Source organism: Stegodyphus dumicola, chromosome 10, assembly GCF_044657685.1.
Source record: "Stegodyphus dumicola isolate Sdum_Otavi_A_Nest chromosome 10, ASM4465768v1".
Lineage (NCBI taxonomy): Eukaryota > Metazoa > Arthropoda > Arachnida > Araneae > Eresidae > Stegodyphus > Stegodyphus dumicola.
The window spans coordinates 96,772,826-96,793,850 of NC_140777.1; the positions used below are offsets into that span (position 1 = coordinate 96,772,826).

General features: G+C 35.1%; 1 protein-coding gene across 5 annotated transcripts in view; it reads right to left on the bottom strand.

The window, feature by feature from the left end:
* Positions 1-21,025, bottom strand: part of sog (chordin short gastrulation) — a 285,742-nt gene that overhangs the window by 38,347 nt on the left and 226,370 nt on the right. For all 5 annotated transcript variants that reach the window (XM_085825296.1, XM_085825299.1, XM_085825297.1 and 2 more), the window contains 5 exons: positions 18,899-19,030; positions 14,051-14,236; positions 12,735-12,828; positions 9,112-9,263; positions 8,864-8,972 (listed from right to left, as the gene is read on the bottom strand). In XM_085825296.1, the coding sequence (XP_085681422.1) occupies positions 8,864-8,972; positions 9,112-9,263; positions 12,735-12,828; positions 14,051-14,236; positions 18,899-19,030 (673 nt within the window). The remainder of the gene's footprint in view (positions 1-8,863; positions 8,973-9,111; positions 9,264-12,734; positions 12,829-14,050; positions 14,237-18,898; positions 19,031-21,025) is intronic.

The window sequence follows — 21,025 nt, forward strand, 5'->3', positions numbered from 1 at the left end:
AATTAATTAGATCATATTAAACGGCGCGTGCTATAGTTGGGATACAGTTGGTATTGCTGGTTTAAAATTTCGAGAGAAATATAGTCATAAAAAGAAAATTGAATTAAAAGAGAAATCTGACCATCTTCTTTGTACGCCTATAAAATAATACACATCTTTTGATGCACTCATTTAAACTTAGTTTATTTGAAAGTGAGATTCGATATTCCGATTGCAATAGAAAAGAGAGGTGCACAACTACATGTTCACATGCAAAATTTGAACATTCTACGGCTAATCGGTTTTGAGCTATGCGTGATGTACGTAGTTATACGTCACGCCGAAACTATCAAAAGTCCCAAATTCAAAATTTGAAGATTTTAGGGAAAATCGTTTTCTATTATGCGGCATACGTATATAGACGTCACGACGGAACTACAAATTGGATATATTTCCGTGGAAATCCGAAATTTTTCGCGATTTCACTACTTCCTTACTGTTTTACCTACTTACTTTACAAGAAAGTAAAAAAAAAAAAAAAAAAAAAAAAAAGTAAAATCTAAAAGGATTCAGATTCTTCGTTGCACCAGAAGGTTTGTTACGATTTTGCATGCTCTCCCTAAGCTCGTAGTATTCTTGTAATCTCTTCTATCGACCGAGTCGAACCGCCTCCTCCGACCCCCGCTAAGCGCGATCTGAACAGAAAGGCAAAATGAAGTTTGGAACTTCATTTAATTTGGTAACATCAAGTCGCCGGACAGATGGGCAGTCAGCAGACAACAGCAAGGACTACAGTGTTCTCTAAACAGATTGATACTTTTTGTTATTATTTTTAGTTGCGTTAAAAAAAAAAGACGCACTTTCAAATTTACTGTGTTATCGAATATTGTTGTTAATCCTATATTACCACTTATCTAAACTACTTCCGTTTATTAAATCAGCAAAATATAACTTAACACCCCAAGATCTCATTCGAGGCAGACAGCACAAGAAAGCTGAGACATGGATGAAGGGCAAAAAATGGATGAAGGCGCCAGACAGTTCATAAACAAGTTAAGCTATACTTGATAAACCGACCGGAAAAAGTTTTATAATCTTTTTGTCTCTCTATAAACTTATATCTGAAACCTCAACGCCTAAATACAATTAATTACGAAGATGAAAATTAAATTTTGTTTTTCATGTATCGGGCAAGGTTGTGGCTTTTAAATGGTGATGTGACACTTGCGCAAATGGCAGTTATGCCATTTAGCGGAATTAATGAAATTAGTGAGCATAATCCCTGTGGTACATGAATTTCCTGACAGGTGCAACCTAGTTTTGGACAACAAGTCATACTTCCAATCAGCCTGTCAGAAAGAATGAATTAGCCTTATGACTTATTGACGTTATTTTAGTACTTATGTAGTGTCCATTCCTGCTCTCGTGGTTGCTCTGAGTATCATTGTACAATATTAGCTTTATTTTTCGCGTTCCTTTTAGAGCACTCACGTAAAATGAATTTCATCCTTCCCGAAACATCTAAAGGCAAATCATGTGTATTCTGTATCTACAATCGATATCGGCAGTTTCGTGTTAATGTGAATTCTAAAGTGAAAGCGTAGAGATTTTTTATAAGCAAAAGTAAACTTTTTTTAATATTTTAATGTTTGGAATAGAAAATAAAAGCAGAAAATACATGATTAAATTCATCGAAATAAGTATAAAAAGTTCCCGCTCATAAATCAGTTATTAAAATCGATATTTGTGAAGTCCAGTAGTTTACATTTTTCAATTTTGAAATCAGGGCTTTCAATTTTGAAAAAAAAAAAAACTAATAATCCAAATCACTTTTTCAAGATCCAGGTGATCGAAAATGTGATTTTGTGCGGAATTGCCACTTAACTATACAAACTAATAATAGAATTGAGCATTAAATATTTCTTTTGCCTAAATCTCCTTGTTTTTGGATTTGTAAACTAGTGTCAAGTGCGCACCATTTAAAACATTTTTGCGATTTGAAATATATCTCGACGGCCAACGTTTGCGAAAATAATTACCATATGAGGACTTTTGATGTCTCGGTACAAGAAACTCTTCTGAAATCTGAAAAACAGTTTAAACACTGCAGATATTCATCTGCCAGGAAAGACAATGTTTCTAGCGATCATGCCAGAGGAGATGTCTTTTAACTCGGTGGAGTATCCCTTCAAATATTCTTTCTCTGACGACATGCCTCCAGGCTGTTGCCGTTCAAGTTCATGCACAAATTTTCATTACCGTGTGCTCTCTGTACTCCCAATGAGAGAATCAAAGAGCAGGATTTGGATGGATTTAATTGAACAGTTGCCTGCACCTTTCATCTTTTTAAGCGTTTTTCAATGGCCACAGTCCTCAGTGGAGAAGTAAAGATAAGGACTAAGAACTTAACGTGACAGGGAGATCGACAATATGGTCAATGATTATTCTCTTTGCCTCCTACATAACGGAGATGATACTTACTTCCATCAGTCTACAAGGACATTCGATAGTATTAACCTCACCAGGTATTCAGAAATTCTGATTTCGCTTTGCAAATTGAGAGTAGGGAATGACCTTCATAATAGTGATCACTTTCCTTTTTTCGTCATATTTGAAAAAAATAAGGGGAAGGCCTTATTGTAGATATCAGTGCTTTATAAATCAAATTGGGCTCTTTTCTACTTTTATGCTGAGCATACTGAGGATAGGGTGAGTGATATACCTATAGACGATGCAGTGGAAGCCATTGCTGAGGTTATTACTCAGGCAGTTAAACTTTCAAGTCCGGTGTCATCTACAAGATTATCAAAACATCTGAAACCATGGTGGAATCGTCAGCGCCAAGAAACTGAAAGACTTCAGAGGAAAGACTAGGGAAATTTTCGCTGGTACCTTTACATTGTCCAATCCAACAGCTTTTAAAAGTGCCGAAATAAATGCACGCAGAGTTCGACAACAAAACCAGACGGATTTGCTATGTGTCAACAGTACAACTTCTACATCAAGTAATGAGTGTGAGAAAGAAGACAGAAAGCAACTTGAATGTATAACAAATACTCACTTTCTATTACGAAAGAAGGTCGAATGATGAGCATTACAGAAGAAGTTGCGAATACAATAGGTGAGTTTTTCTGCAGTATCTGGCAGTAGCACTTATCCACAAACATTTCTTTCTGTCAACCTACGGTCTGAAAAACTTTCTATATTTAACTCTCCCAGCTTGGAGTCTTATAATGCTGATTGTAGCATGCGTGAGTTAAAAATAGCCTTGAAGACACTTAAATCCAGTTGAGGTTCTGATGTAATTAGTTATGATAAGATAATGCATCCTTCCTGTAACTCATAGAAAGCTATGAATATCCCTATTGCTAAACTAAATAAGGAGAACGAAATCCTTCAAAATACCAGCCATCGAATTTACAGCTACATTTTCAAATTGTTTGAGAAAACGGGAAATTGCTGTCTTGTCTGCTATGTGGAGAAAGTCTCTCCGTCAAGCCTTCGTAAAAAGAGACCACTTGGTTTCAATATTATTTGATATGGACAAGGCGTACGACAGGGCCTGAGATATGGCACTCTACGGGATATCTCTATGATACTGGCTTGTGCAGTAACACGCCAATTTTCATCTAGAATTTTTTGTAGGCTAGGACTTTCCAAGTGGGGATTGGTTTTGTGCTGTCCAATGTATTTTTATCAAGAAGAGTATGTGCCTTGGGAAAGCGTCTTAAGCGTAACACTGTTTAATCTAAAAATAACTGTTTTGAAAGAACTTCCACCTTCTGTTTCAGTCACAGTGTATGATGATAACCTCTAAATACGTTACCTAGAGGCAGACATGGAGAGCGGGGAGACAACTGCAGATTAGATTTAGGAAGATCCTGAAATGGTTTTTCAAGTCAGAAGTTTCAGTTTTTCAAGTCAGAAGACCGTCTGCGGATATTTTTTCAGAAAAACGAAATTTCCATCCTGAGAATCAACTGAATACACATTCCCTGATTCTTTTTAATTTTGATGTGAAATTCCTAGGGGTAATACTTGATTGAACCTTTCTCCCACATGTACAAAACTTGAGGAAGAAACGCTTTAAAACATTAAATCTTCTTAAAAGTCATCGCAAATTCCTCCTAGGTTGCAGATTATTGTGTTATACTACGTGTTTACAGGAGTCTAATCGTTCTAAATTGGACTACGGCTCAATGGCTTATGGTACAGAACGGTCTTCTGTGTTATTGAAACTAGATCCTATTCATCATCAGTCTTTGAGAACTTGTTCTGGAGCATTTAGAACATCTCCTATCGAAATTATGTAAGTGGACAGTTTTGAACCGACAAAATCGTTTAAAGGCGCGAGTAGTAGCCTCTCCGCCATTTTTCAATATAGAGTCAAACCAGGACATCCTAGTAAGATCACTTTGTATGATGACATGTTTGATTGTTTGTCTAAAGCCTTATTTCCCCATAAGAATCTGATCACTGATTGATGACTATGGGTTATTTGATGTAAATGCCCAGTCCGTAAAGCATTTTGAAATTACACCTTGGGAGAATACACAAATACAACTCCTTGATGTTTACCACCAGTTCAATAAAGAAAATACAATCGATATCATCATAAAACCAGTTTTTTTCTTGGGCACAGGTATAAATACAGCACTTCGATTTATACAGACGTTTGGGTAAAGCTTCCTCAGTACTGACGTCTGAATTGACTGCTTTGTATTATGGCATTTCATACATATTCAAACAATGGTAGAAAAAGTTCATAATTTATACTGACTCGTATAGTACGCCGAAAGCTTTAGAATCATACTCCGACACACACAACCCTGTAACTTTGGAAATTCTAAAGTTAAATTTAATGTTTATCAAATTTTGTACTGCTGGGAACTTGGACGTGTGTGGATAAAAGGAAATGAGCTAGCAGACATCACGGATAAGGCAGGTTGTTCTATTTAGAGATATCTTCAAGATCATCAGCAGAAAAAGTCCTAAATAAGGGAAGTGGCAGCTACTATAGGATGTACAGGTCAACGACAAGCTTAAATCTGTAAAACTTCTGGTGGAGTACTAAGAAACGACTAGAAGCCAGAAGAAGGAGGTCCTTTTAACTCGGTCTTAAGAGTTGCTCACTGTCCTGCTACACATGGTTATCTTCTGGAAGCCAAGAGTGAACCTACTATTCAAAGTGCAAAGCTATTTTATCAGTTCGCCATATTTCAATAAACTGCTCCTATTTTAACGAAATTAAAAAAATTTTAATACATATGACTCCTCTTCATCGCTTGATCGAGAAAGGGGGAACATTAACTTGTTTTCATATTTAAAAGAGACTGGATTTTATCACTTAATATTGGTTTGCTTTACAGAGTTTAAGAGGAAATTCATTGTTTAGATATTCTATATATTTTAGAGTGTGTCATATACAGGTAACCCATCTACAATACGGCATCCTGTAACACGGTTTAGCTACAACACGATAAGAAAATTGCCCAAGCAATCCGAATAAATTTAACGAACTCCACACGAAGTTTCTCCATATTTTTTGTGCAAAGCACCCATATAGTCATTTAGCACATAAGAATCCTTGTTTCGTAAGTTCTGCCAGTTGTCTTCCAAGATCCGGTAGCCGTAAGAACAGCTGTCCTCAGATGACCCCACATGAACAAATGTCCCCAGACAACAATGAAGAAACCTCACTATCGCAGAAGGTCAAAAACATGAGGCAACAATAAGGGCTCTAAAACGCACAACCGGCACGTTCGGCTTCCAAAATTCGAATCATCCATCTCCATGGCCTGAAAATAAAAGTGTCTCAAGCTGCTGGTCGGCAGTCTGCGTCGAGACACGGTGTGTTAAAGGATAACTTTTCCGTCTTTAAGACATTAAGTTTCAGTCCCCAAACATGTCCGATAAAGATATAAAAACAACGTTTAAGAGGAAATTCATTTCTTTAGAAGCACAGAAACAAATCTTGGAATGTCTTTTAAAAGGAGAAAAGGCATCTCACTTTGGAAAAAGTTTTAATCGCAATAAAGAAACACTCCGAACTATTAAGAAAAATGAAAAAGAAATAAGAAGTGCAGTTGCTGCAGGTTCTTCGACATCTGCAAAACGAGCAATTCTCCTCCGGGGACGCCAATAATTGAGAAGATGGAAAAGGCACTCAGCATTTGGATTGATAATAGCTGCCAAAAAAGAATTTCGTTGGATGGTAATATCATTAAATAAAAAACACTCAAAATTTTCAAGCACCTCAAAGAACATGGAGTCAACCCAGGTTTTCCTGGTAAGTAAAGGTTGGTTCGAAAACTTCAAAAAATGTCCAGTAAAATTATATCGAAAAAAAGAAAAAAACAGCATCCTGAACATTAAGGCGTCTAAAAATTGTCCAATACCACTTTTGTGCAGTATGACTTTGGACTTTGACAAAAACCCTTGTTAGTTTATAAATCTTTAAATCCTCGTGCACTTAAGGACGTAAATAAAAACACTTTACCTGTATATTGGAAAGAAAATCAAAGAGTTTAGGTAGCTGTGAATATACTTAAAGATTTGTTTTTAAATTGCTTTGTGCCTGACGCTGAACGTTATTTAAGGCAGAAAAATTTGAGCTTCAAAACGCTCATTACTACTAGATAATACTCCATGTCATCCACAAGATTTGAATCATCCCAATGTCAAAATACTGTTCCTACCACCTAACATTACTTCATTACTCCAGCCATTGGATCAAGGTATTATTTATAACTTTAAGACATATTATATAAGAAGAACATTACAGTAGATTTTAGACGTAACCGATTCACAATCAGTTAATGTAATGGAAGCTTGGAAGACATTTTCAATCACGAACTGAATCGACATCGTATCTTTGTCGCTGAAAGAACTGAAAGCATCAACATTAAATGTATGTTAGAAGAAGATATGGCGTTCTTCAGTTGGAAAAGAAAACGTGCGTGAATTGTCATAATTATCATAAAATTGCACGCATATTAGAACTTGCAAAGGTTTTGTGAACGTGGCTATTGAGGACGTTCAAGATTTATTAGCGCAAGAAGAAATTGACGAAGATGTGATAGAAATGGCATCTGAAGTTGTAAATCAAATCGATTCTGAGCACACTACCACTGATGAAGGTTGTGAAGGTAATGCTGGAAATCTCGAGATATTTTTCTTGAGTGCAGATACTTCCGCTCAAATAAGCCGAAAATTCAAAAGGGAGGTGCAAAACTGTCTAGCTCTATATCGAGAAATTTAAAATTACCCGGTAAGAACTAGTAAACAAAGTAAAATTACAGATTTTTTAAAGGAGGAAGAAGATGGTAGAATTTTAAATGAAGAAAAAAGAAATTCTAAAAGTGAAAGAGATCTCATTCCACCGAAAAAACGTTGATTATACTCAGCAATGACAACGAAGAAATTTATAAAATTACAGTTGCGTTAAATTAAAATATGTAATATTTTTTTGTGTTGTATATGCACATATACTTTTGATAAAAAAATTAAGTTGTTTATGTGTAATTAAGAAAAATATTTGTTTTCAAGTTTTCGGAATGTAACCCCCATTTTTATACTGCTTCTGGGTCTCTTACAACATGGTTTCACACTACACGGCATTTTCTAGGAACCTCTCTACTGTGTTATACGATGGTTACGTGGAGTTGGTTTGGTTTTTTCATATTTCCATTAATCGTTCATATTTCAATCATTCTGCTCGTTAGTTCCTGTCATTACCATGAAACATTTTAATACTGATTTTATATCTATCTGTATATGTTCTAAATTTAAACCTCTCACCCATCCGTCATTCGCATTATAACCTTCAAGGTTATAATACGAAACTAACAACCAACCTAATCTCCTTCCTAACTGTCCTTCCCGGTTTTTTTAATCGAAAAGCACCTTATTGTGAAAAGACTGATTAATTGATTGATTTTCAGGGACAAATTCATGATAAGTAAGTCCTTTGCAATCAGAAAATGTATGATAAATAAGTCCTTTGCAATCAGAAAATGTAATAAGCATCACCTTAGTTGCTGACTCGATTTATTTATTTTTTCCCGGGAGGTATGGCAGAAGGCAGTTCTTCCCAGTGTGCACTTTTTCTCTTTTCTAGATCTTATTGTAGATATCAAGGCTCATCTCCCGTTATAATACACTTTAAGAAATCGCAACAGTCAGAATATCTTCACAGCAAGCTTTTCGGTCTTCTTTTTGCTGTTCTGTCAAAATCCCACGGCACAAATCGAGCACGCTACTACTCTCAGTCCAGACTTTTTGGTCCGAATCAATTTTCAAATAAAAGGAAGTTGTCATCTGATGTTGTCGCCATGCGTTATTTAAAAAAAATAATATAGCGAATGTAAAATTGTATCGAGAATTTTAAAGATAGATTGTTTTTAAATATTCCGTAATTCTGCTCTTGAATTTTATGTGACGTTAAGAGCGAAGAACGCCATGCTTATTAGTAAAGTTAGAAAGTGTGTGTAATTATGGCAAAGCCTCGAGGGCTATCTGCCTAAGAGGAGGGATGCCTTCGTGGAGGACTTTCTAAGGGAAACTGGCTCGTATACACGTTACACATGGGGAAAACCACGAAAACGCCCATGCAGCCAGCCCGTTCGCGGGATTCGAACCTCGGACCGAACTACCAGTGTTCAGCGACTTTACCGCTCGGCCGCTTAAAGTTAGAAAGACCCCCTCTCTCCCCCCCGAAAAAAAAGGAGTTAATTTCGAGACCAGCGCGCACTGATTCTGATGCATCGAATCCTTTCCGATTTTCATTTTATTACAATGCTTCTGAATTCCAATTAACGTAACTGAAGACAAACATTTTCAGTAACCTAATCATATTCAGAATGTTGAAGAACAAAGAACTTACTTCGGCATTTCTTGCAGCAAGCTAGAGGATTGTCTCTGTACGAGTCCTTTTCCGTGCAACTCAGTGGAGGACACGTGATGCGTTCACAGTTCACCGTCACTGTCTTCGGCTTAAATAATAAAAATAATTTCTAAATTTGAGTTTCTAAGTTCCTTAATTTCTTAATTTCTAAGTTCTACATTCTTTTCTTAATTTCTAAGTTTGAGGTGCTAAATCGAATGAAAAGAAACTACCTAATTGGAGCCTACCTCACAGGTGCAGAGGGAACACTTGCTGAATCCAAAAGGAGGAACATAAGGATGCCATCGGCTGCCGGCCACGTGAAACTTCTTGTCACCTTCAAAGTAACAAAGGCGCTGAGATCGAAGCACACTCGTCTCGGATGTTCCCGTGCTGTTACCTAACAGAAGAAAAATTTCATTTGAACAATTAAAAATTTCGTCTTTCCTTTATGCTCATTTCATCACGTACTCGCTCAGTCCTGAGATTTGTTTGGCAAGCGACGTAGTCTTAATTGAGAGAAAGAATCGTAACCAAGCGATTAGTAGTAGACAGATGTTTCGGTGTGTAACAGCTGCCGCATCAAACTTGCGAACGAGTACATTTCAGTAATCTATTTATTGCAAATATGGTGCTTACTATTTTAGAGACATAAAAATATGGATGGTGCTTATGTACGAGACTGATTGTGAAGACAAAAAGATAGAACGAAAGGTTTGTCTGTGTCGCGTTTAGATCAAGTGAGTACAGCAATGTGGGAGAATTTTCCACGTTGGTACTTTAAAAAAATTTAGTTTGTCAGCCGACACCTGGGACGTTTCAGTATTCTGGAATTTCAGGTTAAAGTTAGTTATTTAGTGATCAACACAGCATGTTAGAAGCACCTGAAATATACGTCAGTCTAAAATTCAATATTTTGTTATCCGTGTATTTGAATTACTAAATATAACTGACAGAATGTTTTTGCAGTACCAACGTTTAGACTTCAGATAGAAACTAAATTTAATTTCGATTTTTTGTGTTATTATTACGATTTCATTTTTTGTACATTTCGATAAATATTCAGTAAGAGAAATTTATAATTTATTTATGTTTTGTTAAAAATAATTTTCGGCCAGTCGGCTGCTTTCAGATCAAGAGCATTTGGACGGTATGCAATTTCCATTAGAGATCACTGCATTAGAATGCTGCTAACCCAGTGTGGCAGATAGCCGGATGCGAATTTCCCAAGCGCACATTAGTAATGGAACCGTGGGCGTGGCTTCAGCCGAAAATTCGCTTTTGAGATGTTTCGTGGAAAGAATAAAAAAAAAAAAAAAAAATAAAATAAAAAAATATTTCCTTAAACCCTTCGAGCCGGGTAGCGAAAACGCGAGCTTATCACTGAGGCCGGCAGTGTCTTACGCAAGCGTCTCTCCAGGGCCGGGGGCTTTTTTGCTACTAAGCCTAAATCCATGAAATTTCCGAAGTATCAACGCATTGTTTAATAATGCTCTATAGAGTATTTAAATGGCTTATGCTTTATAAATATTTTTATATATATACTTTAATTACCTTATTTCTTGTTTAAATGAATATTTTACACATTTTATTTTAATTACTCACCATTTTATGAATTTTAACATTATACATCTGAAACCTAAATATATTACTTAAAATTCTCTTTTCGTATGAAAAATTTGAAAACAGGGATCTACACACAGTCCTACGTTACATTCCTTGCACTCGTAATAACTCATTTGCCGTTTTGGAGGATTTTTCCGGGAATGTGAACAAACGAAGCATCGTCGTCTCATTTTCTTATCAGTTTCTTCTGAACAAAGTTTTGGAAAATGTCTTTCAGCTAATCTTTCAGAATCAATATCAGAATATCAGAATTTCAGAATCAATATCTGAAATATTTTGCATCATTTCTGCTATTTCATGCTCTGTTAAACATTTTCGACGCTTCGACATTGCAACGGTAAAAACAAAGAATTCACGTCTAACAATTCACGTCTAATTATTTTCTAAAAACTGAACTGCAAACCGAAATACCCAACGCTTTAGAGCAAATAAAACTTCTCTACTTACAGTAAACAACTACCACGTGCGAATAAAGTGCGATTTAGAGACGTCATAAATCACGCCATTCGGAAACATTTATTTCCCCGTTTGTTTATATAATCAAAAACATGTGTATGTGAGTCATGCTTCTCTCATTTCGAGTAGAAGGTCTAATTTACATGTATCTGAAACCATATGGACATACAGTGCCATCTTGTGGCAGAAATTATAGTTTGAAAAACGTTCCAAAGTACTGGCACAAATACGTGACAGGCGGTAGAGAATGGAACAATCCTCTGGCACGCCTGCGTCTCGGCCGGTAGGTAAGTGCGTTCGTTGCTGGCACGTATACGTGACAGTCGGCGCGAAGGGGTTAAGATACTGAAATATTCCTATATATATATATCAGATTTTCTCGTAAATCGGCGGCAAAATTTTCAAGAAACAACAGACTCACATAGACGACAGATTGGCAGTGGTCTACTCTGGGAAGCTCTTGCCACAATAACGGTAACAAAGCGCCGTTAGAAAATTTGCTTGGACGGCGCGATAAGTTAGTTTTGATTTAGATTAGGTTGTTCGACCTAAAACCTTGAGTAGAAGTATTTGTACTGTATCTAGTTGAATTAACTCCGGTTAATTGCAGCATAGTCAAGACGACTTTTGTAATATTTTAATTTAGCATTTACAAGTTGGGGGCTAAAATTAAGTACGTTTTTAGGTGTTTGTACTTCCACAGTTAGTTTAAACTAAAGGCAATATCTTGCATCATCGATATAAGTACCTAATCAACATGAGATTGTACTTCGATCGATAGTCCCTTTAAGTATTACAGACTCCAGATCCACTCCAATTTCGATAGAGTACAAGAATTTCCTACCCGTCTTCCTTTATCACAAAGCTACTCGAGAGAACTCTTAACTCGTCAGCATTTTAAGTGCGCCATGTCGCAAAGACACAAATATCCATGCCTTCTATAGGGTTGGAAGCGGACTTCGACATTACGGCAGGCGACCACTATACCGATCAGAGCGCCAGTACATACTATACTAACAAAGGAATTACACAATCGTAGGGTATATAAAAGCAGTCAAAATAATAAGATAATTGGATTAGTTAGTATAAAAACCTATAAGTAAATTACCGTACTTAAGTACTATCCCTTCAACCGAGAAACTTCCGCCAAGTTGCACGATTTTAGCGGCAAATACGGAGAAGCATGACGGAATAACACATTGCTAACATCCTAGCTTTCACCTGATGTAACACTGATTAACTGAATAAACCGTATTTTGTTTTTAGTAACAAAGTCATGTCATAAATTAACTGCTACTGCTCTATTTTTTCTAGCATTTGAGAAATAAAATTTAATTTCGAGCCTGTTTTCTACAGAACAGCAAACAATTAATTGCTTCCATGGTATCTTATTATCAAAGGAAGTATAAATTAACGGGTGCGATATGACCAGCTGATATAAATGAGGAAACAATAACAGACTGGAACAATTAATTAACTGCGGGAAGTTTGTACTTCACAGCATTTCAAACAAAGCTTCCAGTGAAATGGGGGTGCTTAAGAAAATAGAAACTGACCAAAAGCTTTTTATGAAACGCAAAAAAGTAAGCGGATCGAATACTGATGGTTTATTAAATAAAGAGGTGTTAGTTTTTGCAGAACTCGGCAGGAACGACTGCTGCGTCGGGATATGGCGGGATCTCTGCAAATTTCCATGGCTCGATGACAGCCAAATTTCATGGTCGACAGGAATTACATTATGTTATAGTTTGAGGTGCAGAAAAAAAAGTTTCAGTCATCAATTACATACCAGGACACAAGGGGCAGCATTCTCCAGGCACAGAGATTGGATTATCGCAGACGGGCTCCGGGCAGTCCATCCTTTCGCAGACGACACGACCTCTCTGAAAGGGGAAAAAATCGTTTCAGTTTTTGGCAGCCTCCTATAACATTGCAGATACATACAGGTAAACTCCTATAACATGTTAAATAGGTTCATAGAATATACGATACTAACAATCAATACAAAATAGAGGGATGCCTTTCGAAAACTTTAAAAGGCAAAATACTTTTTTCTAATGCTTCTCACCGTTGTCTCATTTAAATTTAGAACATTTTGCAATGTCGGATGACTTTCTTCTTTTAACGAAAGATTCAAAATTTATATTTTCATCTTCAAAGAAAAAAAAATTCTTTTAAGAGTGATTTACTTTCAGACACTGTTTGGGGTTGAAATATTATTTCGCAAAAATTACTTCAAAAAATTTGTAACATATACGCATATTTTTCATAAAAAATATTCTTCCAAAACCACAATTATTAATTTATGCAGTCTACCAATGTAATATTTGGAGCACAATATACATACTGCGTAAATGATGGGCACAACCCCATTCCAAAAGAATTTCGAGTTAAGAGAATGTGAGTACCCCGGCATTTTATTTTTATGCGTATATTTATATAGGTTGTTACTGTATATTTTTGTTGTTATATATTTTGTGTTTATTATAGTAGCGGAGCAGTGATTCACGTACGATTTTTGCCTTATGAACCTCTTTTACCATAACTAGAGATTATTATTTTTCCTCTTTCCAAAAATCGAGAAATAAAAATACATTCAAATATTTACATTTAGATTATTTTCTAATGTATTTTACACATTAAACAAGAAAAAGTATACAAAATGCTGATAAACATCAAAACCTGAATAAAAGTAGCTTTTTTATATTCATAAACTAGAACTAAATACATAGCATGTGAATAATGAGTAGACCCCCTGATACAATGAAATCCCCTAGGAGGAATTTTTCCCATGAGAGACATGACTTTATGATGCCGAGATTAACTAGCTTACTTGCTAGCTACGTTCCGACTCGGTTGAAGTAATTGTGCCTTAATGGCGCTGAAAGTAAAACAGTCATTACATAAGAACATCATACATTAGAACATTGAAGTTTAAATTTAAATACTAATAATTACTACTAATTTTAAAACAATTGGCAATATCAACGTCATTTTCAATCATAAATTCTACGTAATTTTCTTATCACGTAGGAGAGAAACGTTGTTACAACAGGGATGCCAATATTATGAAAAAATATATTGCGTACTCATCGCATACAATACCTGGCAGGAACACATGGTACATTCATCGTTTTCAGGTTTCCATTGAGCACCATCTTCAAAGAGAACGTTATCGAATACACATTTATGCCCAGAATCCGCTTCGTAGACGTCGTTGGATTCATCTTGATAAATGTTCCCATTCCTCTTCGTCGTAGAGCTTGGCAAACAGTTCATCGGAGCGGAGAGCTATCAGAAAAATAGAAAGGAATTCTTATGACATACAACAATTTTAGCGAGTACACAGGGCTTAATTTGAGTTAAAATAACATGCCAAATAACTATTATTGGAGGTATTAAGGCAACAAAAATGAGAGTAGCATTCATAAATTTGAAGAACTAGTTTCGAAGGTTAAATATAGCACCACCTTCTTCAGCCGCAGAAGTGCAAAGAGCACAGGCTTCAAGCAGTAACAATGAAAGTAATGCATTCAAGCTACTGGCACCATCTACTGATGAAAAATGACAACACTTTTGAATTTAAAACACCGAATTCCCTTCCGTTCCTCGACAAAGATGTCGAGCAACACGCAACACTTCCAACTTTAACATCACTGTTTACCATCAACTTTCATCTGTTCGCCTTCCACCACATTACAAATCATGTCATTTGACTAAACAGAAGATAGCTTCATTTTATTCCTTCGTTTTCCGAGCGGTTCGTTTTTCCAAATCGGCTCTTGATCAGGAGCTAAACTACTTAAAAGCAATTGCTATTGATAAAGGATTTTCACGTAACATTATTAATCAAGACGCTAAAAAATTCTCATCTCAACACGTTAAAAAGTATTTTTTCGTTTTAGATTATAAGAATCCTGTTCTCATTCATTTTTTTCCATCATTAGCTATAAAACTGCACGTATTTTTACAGAAATTCAACTTTCAAGTGGTTTTCTCTTTAATTAATAAAATTCACAGTTCCGTACTTAAGCATACTATTCTGGATATGAACTTCTATTACATACACGGGATTCTTGCCAATGTGGTTTACCTTACATTGGTCACACTAACAGAACCTTAAAATGTCGCGCCAAGAAACATGAAGCATATGTTAGGAAGACAGAAACATATAAATTCTCTATTGCCCAATACTTTCCGTCTGAAAATCATACCTTTAATTTCTCTGCAATCAGAATTATTCAAAAAAACATCCTCCGGTAGCAAATTAGAATTCCTAGCGGGTTTCACATTCCTAGCGGGTTTCATTAAAACCTTTCGGTTCTAATTAACGATCTTGCTTCCAACCACTCTTTACCCTCAGCTTTTAAGAAAATTATTTCATAACTGTTTTCATTTTTACCACAGAAGGTGCCTATAGCTTCGTTTTTGTGATTGTTATCGCCTGAACACAGGCTTCTCTTTTCTAATTTGCATATTCTTCAGCTGAAGAAGCAGCTACTATTTAAACCTTCGACACCTGCAGATAACACCTCCAATAACAGGGTTTAATTTCTACACTTCCTATGGAAGACCGTAACGAAAGTGGAACAAAAATTAAAAAAATAGTAAAATATTTAATAATTAAAATAATCAAAAATAAAATTTAATAAAACATGAAAAGAAGAATTAAAAAAATAATCAATTCTAAAATTAATTGTAAGCAGTTAAATAATAAAAAATAAAAATACTGGATTTCGTCTAATTGGAGTTCTCTGGTTCGAATTAAAATAACACTCAAAAACTAAAAAACACCTCAACCTCTATCAAAATACCTATATACTCAGGTCTTAAATTCGGCTGAATTTAAAGCATCTAAGAAAATATTTCAATAAAAATAAAATTTAAAAAAAACTGAAAAGTTTTTAGATTTTAAATTACATCCAAAGGGGCGTTTTTTTAACATTTTGTGTATTACCTTTATTTACTAAATATCATGTTCTTTGCACTTAAAACATAAAATTCAGTTCAAGAGCAATATCGCACAATAGTTTTAAACTGAGCATATCTTTAGAATTTTCGATACAGAGTCACGCGCGTTAGAGATAATTCCCTCCCCCTATACAGCGTTGCCATTGCTCGCTTTGAAATCCTTGAGTTTGTTAATAAAAAATTCATTAAAGGTTTACAAAATATGAAATCGATAATAAAACAAATTCCAAATTTGGTCTTCCACATGCCCACATTCGTAGGAGGATTACGTCATTCAAAATTGGATGGTTCTATGTACCGTTGTTTTATCACAATGCGAGAAATATACATACGTTTAATGCAGATTTTTCATTATTTAATTTCTTCAAATATAATGCAGGACTCTCTAACATTTAGTGGCAACAATTTGAAAAGTGAAACGGACATTTATAGTGATTCAACGCAAAATCGCAAAACGAAAACAACAGTCCTTCAGGGACTAAGCCCCTTTGAACCAATAATAATTCAAAATTTTAATGTTATCCACGTATCCGAATTTTCTCAAAATAAATTTAAATGACCATTAAAATAGTTATTTTATTTTATGTATGCATTCTCTCTACTGCAATATTCAACTGAGTTTTTAAATTTCGGTCTTCACAGATTTCTTTCAATACGTGTGCATAATATTTACACATCCACCTATGAGATATTTCTTATAATTCCGGATATATCAAATAAAGCAATGAAATAGTGCTGCGAGAAATTTTTGAGCTAAAGTAGCAAGAGAAGTATCGAAAAGTAGCAAACATTAGAACGTACGTCAGCTACCACGCGATTTTTTTGACGTCATTACGAATTTATTCCTATTATTTGGAAAGTTATGGGCAGTAATTTTACAACTACTACATTAGTTTTGAATAAAATCCATATTAATAGTTTTCCCCCTTAAAATTTCTTCTTTCTTAAAAAATTACTAAAATTTTCATTGTTCCATTTCTTTTTTAAGTTCATTCTTAGTTAATTTAGTCTTTCTAAACATTTCTCAAACATAGGTACTTCAAGGCAAATATTTCGAAAGGTGATGCTGAATTTTTTATGGATTTATGCTCATTTTAATACTTTTAATTAACACAGCACTCACAACCTATCTCAAATTTCATAACCTACTCACAGATTACCAAAATATTAAACAAAGCTATCAATCAAGCATGTGAAAACACCAGCGAGTAGTTTCGAAAACTGACTGCACATGCGCTTATAAGCTATACTGCAGGATTGCCAGCTGCCAACTTTTATTTAAGCTAAAATAAATTACTACAAATGAAATGATGAAGCAGCATAAAAATTGCAAAATCGGAGAGAGATGAATATTTAGTAGCACAAGATTGTAAAAAGCAGCTAATTTGCAAAAAATAACAAAGTCTGACAACACTTAAAGATATCCGATCTTCTATTTCTACTACGAAAAGATAAAAAAGCAGAACATGTGATTTTTGCAAGGTACTCACTTTTTATAAGTGGACCCTAATCGGGGGGCTAAAGTTTCCTCGTTCCATTCAGAATTGAATAGGTTGGAAAATGTTGTATCTCAGCAAAAACGCCCTATTCAAGATCTTTTACTCCGACTGCGGGCATATTTTTAATGTTTTTTTAAATAAAAGCAGAGAAAATAATCGGTTTTGTGAATATAGAAAGAGTCGCTTAAAGTGATATTTCCACGCTATTTCGATAATATTAACCGACGCTAACACTAAACGATGAGCAAAAATATGTTTCAAGCAGCAACGGAATTTAACTCATTTAAGATAAATATAACTAGAAACATGTGGATTCAGTGTGGTGACTGCAAACCAAAAGGGTCTATTTATTATCGAAAACGAATGGAAAAAATGCACAAACCTGGTTCCGTCGATGCAAAAAAAAAAAGTTTCAATACGGGGTTTATGATTGTCTCAGCATTCCCTTACCATGGGAAATTAAAAATAAGAAGAGTGTGAAAAAATTAAAATCAATTCAGCCAATTATAAAGAGAAAGTTTTGCGTTCACTATTGAAGGAAGAAAATCCATTTCTTTTCCCAATCATTTTCACAAAGTGAAAGTTCATCAAGGCAAAGAAACAAGTCATATTTCGAAAAGAACCACTGGATCCTGTGAAAACATTAAGACAGATACAGGTATTGCATATATACCTTCTCAGCGTATTCCTGTAAAGCACCCCGAGTTTCCTAACGACCACTGCGCCTTTGGTCTCTCGAAATTAGCAATTCTGAGGGCAAACCCAACACGATGGATGACTCTGGAAAGTAGTGGAACAGGAATGGAAATCAATACCCTTGGAAATTTTACGAGAAGTCTTTCTATCATAGAAGTCACGATGCAGACGCATAGTCCAGTAAAAAGTCTACCAGATCGAACATTTAAAAAATATTTTTTAGATTTTTAATAGAAATCGTTCTAAAAGTGTAAAAACACACTCGTAATGAGGATTGATTTTTTTTTAACAAAAGTTATAAAGCCTATATACCCACCTAAAATATACGATAAAAGGCATTTCTTTATAACGAACTTTTTTTAATGGAACATTTAGCTGGTCCCTAATAAGCACCTCTGTTCTAAAATACATTTATGTTCGTTCATAGACAGATTACATTTGAAAGAAAAATTAAACACTTTACGGTTTACCGAATGGCAACCTACTTGGCTTGAATGGCTAATGGCTTGAAGATAATATTTTATTTCGGACGGATATTTAATTTCGGATAAATTTTTCTTGCAAATCATCGAATTTCTTATTCAATTTGAAACAAATTTTCGGGCTTTGCAGTGTGGCAGAACACTATTTTTATATCACTGAGTTTGTTAAAAAAATTGATTAAATTCGCAAAAAATATGAAGTAAATGGGAAAGAAATTGGAGTTTCTAATTTCAGGCGCACGTTAGTGAAGATTAAGATTTGGGTCGGAACAATCGCAAGATGAGTCAGAAGAAGAAAGGCCGACCTCAGTTATTTTTGCCCTCAGTTGCACAGCCTTGGCCTTGCCAGCCAGCTTCGATGTCATCACCAGGTAAGTGTAGCCGGCTTGTAAGAACGCCAAACTGCGGCCGTCCAGGTCGTCTGCCAAATCTTCCACCTGCAAAAGAAGCAAAAGCAAAAGTCAGAACGAAGCGAACTTTGCATGAATGCTTTTTAAATTGCAAAAATGCAAACACTGGAATTTGCACCTGCTATAAAAAGATGCGAAAGAGCGGCGCCGCACCGGATGTTCCAATGTATGAGTGTTAGATTCCATGATTTCCCATTTCGGGCCTTCTGGAAGTGGGAACAAATATCGCGCTCTTTCAGTTTTTTTTTTTTTTTTTTCTCACTTTCTGCAAATGTTCTGGACGACAAAACCATACGATTTCAGCCTTTCTATTTTCAATATTTCATTACAGTTGGTGGGAAGACATAGAAGAATGAGGGACATTGTAAAGTAAAATTCGTGTATTTTAATTAACTCCGGAATAAAATGTGAGTGAAACAAAGCAGAAAAAAAGGACAAAATGCATAAAGAACAATTATTTCAGCCGAAAAATCCTTTGTTTTATTAGCATATAGAAATGATCTACAAACGTTTTTGGAGAGTCTCAAAAAGTTGCTGCACTACAGAGTCCAAACATGCATATTTTTGAGAATTTGGGGTCGGGATCCTAAAAGGTTTGAAAACGACACCTCTATAGTAGCTCCGTGCGGCAGATGGTTGTAAAAGTCCATTTTTCTATATATGGCTTAACAATCTAATCTACAATGATGGTCTGTTTTAAAAATTTATGAAATAATGAATCTATTTTATTAAAATCTTCATCAATAATACTTTGATAATAGTATTATTGACGATTTTCAAGGTTCTTTGGGGCACTGCGTTTTTAATAAAGTTATAATTCTAGCCAAATCTTCAAATGTTTTCATTTTTCATTTTCAATATTTAGATTTTTCCAATGTAGACTTCTCAAAATATTTTAGTGTGATTATTCTTTTGAAATCGAAATGATCTTATATCAAGACAACAAAAATACTGAATTGTAATCAAATTTAAAAACATTTATTTTATGTATTAGGCTTAATCACTAATGTCATTAATCATTTATTTACAGTAGTACTTAAAAAACTAAGTTAAAAGGCTGACTCGTCTTTGTGACATCAGTGGAAAATTTTAATCAAAACGTGACTAGACTTCAGACACATTTCACATTCCCGTGACCTTCAATCCCGCTTTCGGATTTTACGTTAATCCTGAATGTGTGTGTGTGTGATTATGGCAAAGCCTCGAGGGCCATCTGCCTAAGAGGAGGGATGCCTTCGTGGAGGACTTTCTAAGGGGAACTGGCTCGTATACACGTTACACATGGGGAAAACCACGAAAACGCCCTTGCATCCAGCCCGTTCGCGGGATTCGAACCTCGGACGGAGTTACCAGTGTTCAGCCGCTGGTGGGCTGTTAATCCTGAATGAAAAGGTTGAAATGGGAATCGCTCTTCTTACCTACGCTATCAAGACGGCCTCAACTAAAGAGCTAGAAAAGTCTGAAATGGGATATAACCTAATATTTTGTGTAAGGGTAAGGTAAAGAAGTGAACGTTAAGCTTAACTGCCAGACGTTTGAAACAATTTCATTAAGAGTGCAAAAATCTGCTCTTCGATACAAAGAACTGCTTGAGTTTACCGAGACTACCTTACTGGCTTTTGTCGAGACGGTAAACTCAAACTGCGTGTGGGCCGAATGCATGATCTGAAAACAACAGATGGACTACAATTTTTGTTTTTAAACAAACTGAAAATTTTTTATCAGCAAAATAAAAAATATTTTTAAATTCGCTTATTAAATATTTATGAAAATATACATAAACAAAAAATGATAAAAAAAAGAAAAAATCAAATTTATATTAATTTTTTTATCAGAAAACTCAAGTTTGATATCTGCAAGACAGTTTTGTTGGTTACAATTCGTAATTCAAATATAGTGACAGTAAAATATTAAATTTTCAGACTTACATTTATTTAAAATAACTCTAACGTGTTTAATTAATCAAGATTAAACATAAATAAATTATTCAATTTAAACTAAAAAATAAATTATGGAAACTTT